The sequence below is a fragment of the Lactuca serriola genome, chromosome 7 (assembly GCF_051521515.1).
Source record: "Lactuca serriola cultivar US96UC23 chromosome 7, Lser_US96UC23_V15, whole genome shotgun sequence".
Taxonomy (NCBI): domain Eukaryota; kingdom Viridiplantae; phylum Streptophyta; class Magnoliopsida; order Asterales; family Asteraceae; genus Lactuca; species Lactuca serriola.
The window spans coordinates 187519464-187521879 of record NC_136414.1 but is presented as its reverse complement, the minus strand read 5'-3'; the positions used below and the strand labels follow the sequence as shown (position 1 = coordinate 187521879).

Genomic DNA, 2416 nt, shown 5'->3' with positions numbered 1-2416 from the left:
ATATAAAGTCTAGCCGTTAAAACAGCCCCAATAAGATCTCATTTTATTGGCAAAGAAGTGGGAAATTACATATTCGGTTTTTTATTAATAGAATGAAGGAATCAGTAAGTAATATCAACTCTTTTGTACCAATGATAAAGACTAAAATGGTAATCAAAATGCGTCAAAAACCCAAATATATGATGTAAATTTTTTCCTCATAGTTGAGTTGTTTTGCAAGCAACCTCCCCTATGTCTAACAAATGAAGTGTTTCGACACACTCCCGAAAGTCTATTAAACTAGAAGCAGCATTGAATCCAAGTACTCCTGATCGCACCCCTGTCTTGGGATTATAAATTTGGAACCCTTCCCCATAAGTAGTGAGCAACAAATTACACTCGTTGGTCGTTTGCGGTTGTGGTTGGAATTGAAAAGCTCCATCAACTGGAAGTTTACCTGTTCCCAATTTAAAAACCACAGACCAAGAAGCATCTCTCCATACCCGAATCCAAGTATCATCAACATCCATACGATAAGAAATCAAAGCTAGAGAATCTTGGATGGTTGTTATTCGTGTTGTTAACCAATCCCAAGTGGGTCCAGGCAATGGAATCATACCAAAAAACATGAGTACTCAAATCGAATGTCAGTATATAGGAAGGAGGTATATGTCTTGTGATTTGATATGATCACGAGTTACTTCCCAATGCAACACTCCATTGAATAAAAAAGCCTCATATAACACAGAAGTAAACTGGTTTAGGGGAAGCAACTTCACACCAAGTGCCCGTTTTCACTGCATACACAAATGAAGTGTCTTTTTCATATGATATCCAAACAATTTTGTAATCATCACTGATTGGGTCAAATCCAAACCCAATACCTCCCAAAGCGAGTTCAGAACTCCGAGGACATTCAGGCACTCTTACTTTGCGTCTGATTGAAGGGTTCCATAGAGTCAAACCATTTTTAGTCTTCAAACAGAAAGTTCCATTACATGAACCAACAGTTCTGAACCTATTGCTACAAGGAAACGGAATTGTTGTTGTTATACCAATATATCCATGTTTGGGACACAAACACAATGGCAATTCGTCTTCTCCGTGTAATGTATAAACGTCTTCTGCTATTTTATTATTGTCAATATTTTCATGCGTGAAGCGGATTTTTTGTGGGGATCGGAAAGTGTGCATGCGCATGAACCCAGGGCTAAAAATACAAGTATATAACGATTTAGAGAGTGATCTAAATCGAGGAGGGATTTGGGTGGTAGTCTTGTAAATATTTCAACAATCAACTCTTCGCATATATATTCTGACATCTGCATTTTTCCAACAAGATAAAAATCAGTTGTAATAGGGTGCAATTAAAATTCTTCTCTGTTTGAATAAGTTTAGAATTCTTGTCAATATATATATATATATATATATATATATATATATATATATATATATATATATTCATGTTTTTTGTAAATGGATGCACCAGATGTTCATCAACTAAGATTGACGGTGTAACTAATGAACAAGAATAACTCCAACAGAAGTAATTAATATATTTACACAAAAAATTTATAATAAAATAGTTATGTTCCCAGTTACATGATCTAGGTCCAATTGTCATGCATCTAAATTAACAAATTAACTCAAAAGTCAAAACTGAGATAAAATGAAAAAAGTAATTGGTTGTGAATGAAAGCCATAGGGCATATATAAGCCTATTTATTTATGTATAAATATTGGTGATACAATTCTATTTAGTTCTGTTTGTCATACTTGCAATCGATAAACTTATTAAAATGCAATGAACCGATTGTGCATGTCCTATGTATACAAAACAGATACTCAAATGATCAAAGTTTGATCTTCGTTATGATCAACTACATTATCTAATATACTTTCAAAAGATATCATCAATACATGATTATAATGTTGATGAATCTGGATATCTTTACAGCCATACTTCCAACTTTGTCTTTTGTGATCTTCCTTTGAATATTGATTCACTTAATTAGGGGATGCATTGGAATTTAGATGGGTGCCAGGCAGGCAGGCAAACCATGGGTTTCAAATGAGAAGAGATAAAAAAGCCGGAATTAATCTGCTATATATGAGAAAAGGCTTCAAAGGCTATTTGGTGTGATTTCATTTTTAAGGTTAGTATCACATCTATTAATTTATGACATTTTAGATATTTTGCATTATAGATTTACGAGTCCCAATGCCAAATAATTAACAAGTACACAAGATATATATACAAGTAAACATATATAACAGCAAACTAAAAGAAGAATTCTCAGTCATATCTAGCGTATCCTATTTGGCTATTTGGATATTGGGTAGAACAGTATAAGCATCATTTCTGTTTATTATGACAAATTTTTACGTATAGCCAAATAAAAGACGTGAGATATATTAAGGTTGTGACGACAAAACC

General features: G+C 33.4%; 1 protein-coding gene across 1 annotated transcript; it reads right to left on the bottom strand.

Annotated features, from left to right (window-relative positions):
- Positions 1–714: 714 nt before the first annotated feature.
- Positions 715–1179, bottom strand: LOC145064655 (putative F-box protein At3g16210). Its single transcript, XM_079012063.1, has one exon. The coding sequence runs from the start codon at positions 1177–1179 to the stop codon at positions 715–717; it is 465 nt and encodes a 154-aa protein (XP_078868189.1).
- Between the last annotated feature and the right edge of the window lie 1237 nt (positions 1180–2416).

Excerpts from the sequence above, each read along its gene's own strand:
- LOC145064655 (XM_079012063.1), bottom strand. The coding sequence starts at position 1,179 with ATGCGCATGCACACTTTCCGATCCCCACAAAAAATCCGCTTCACGCAT.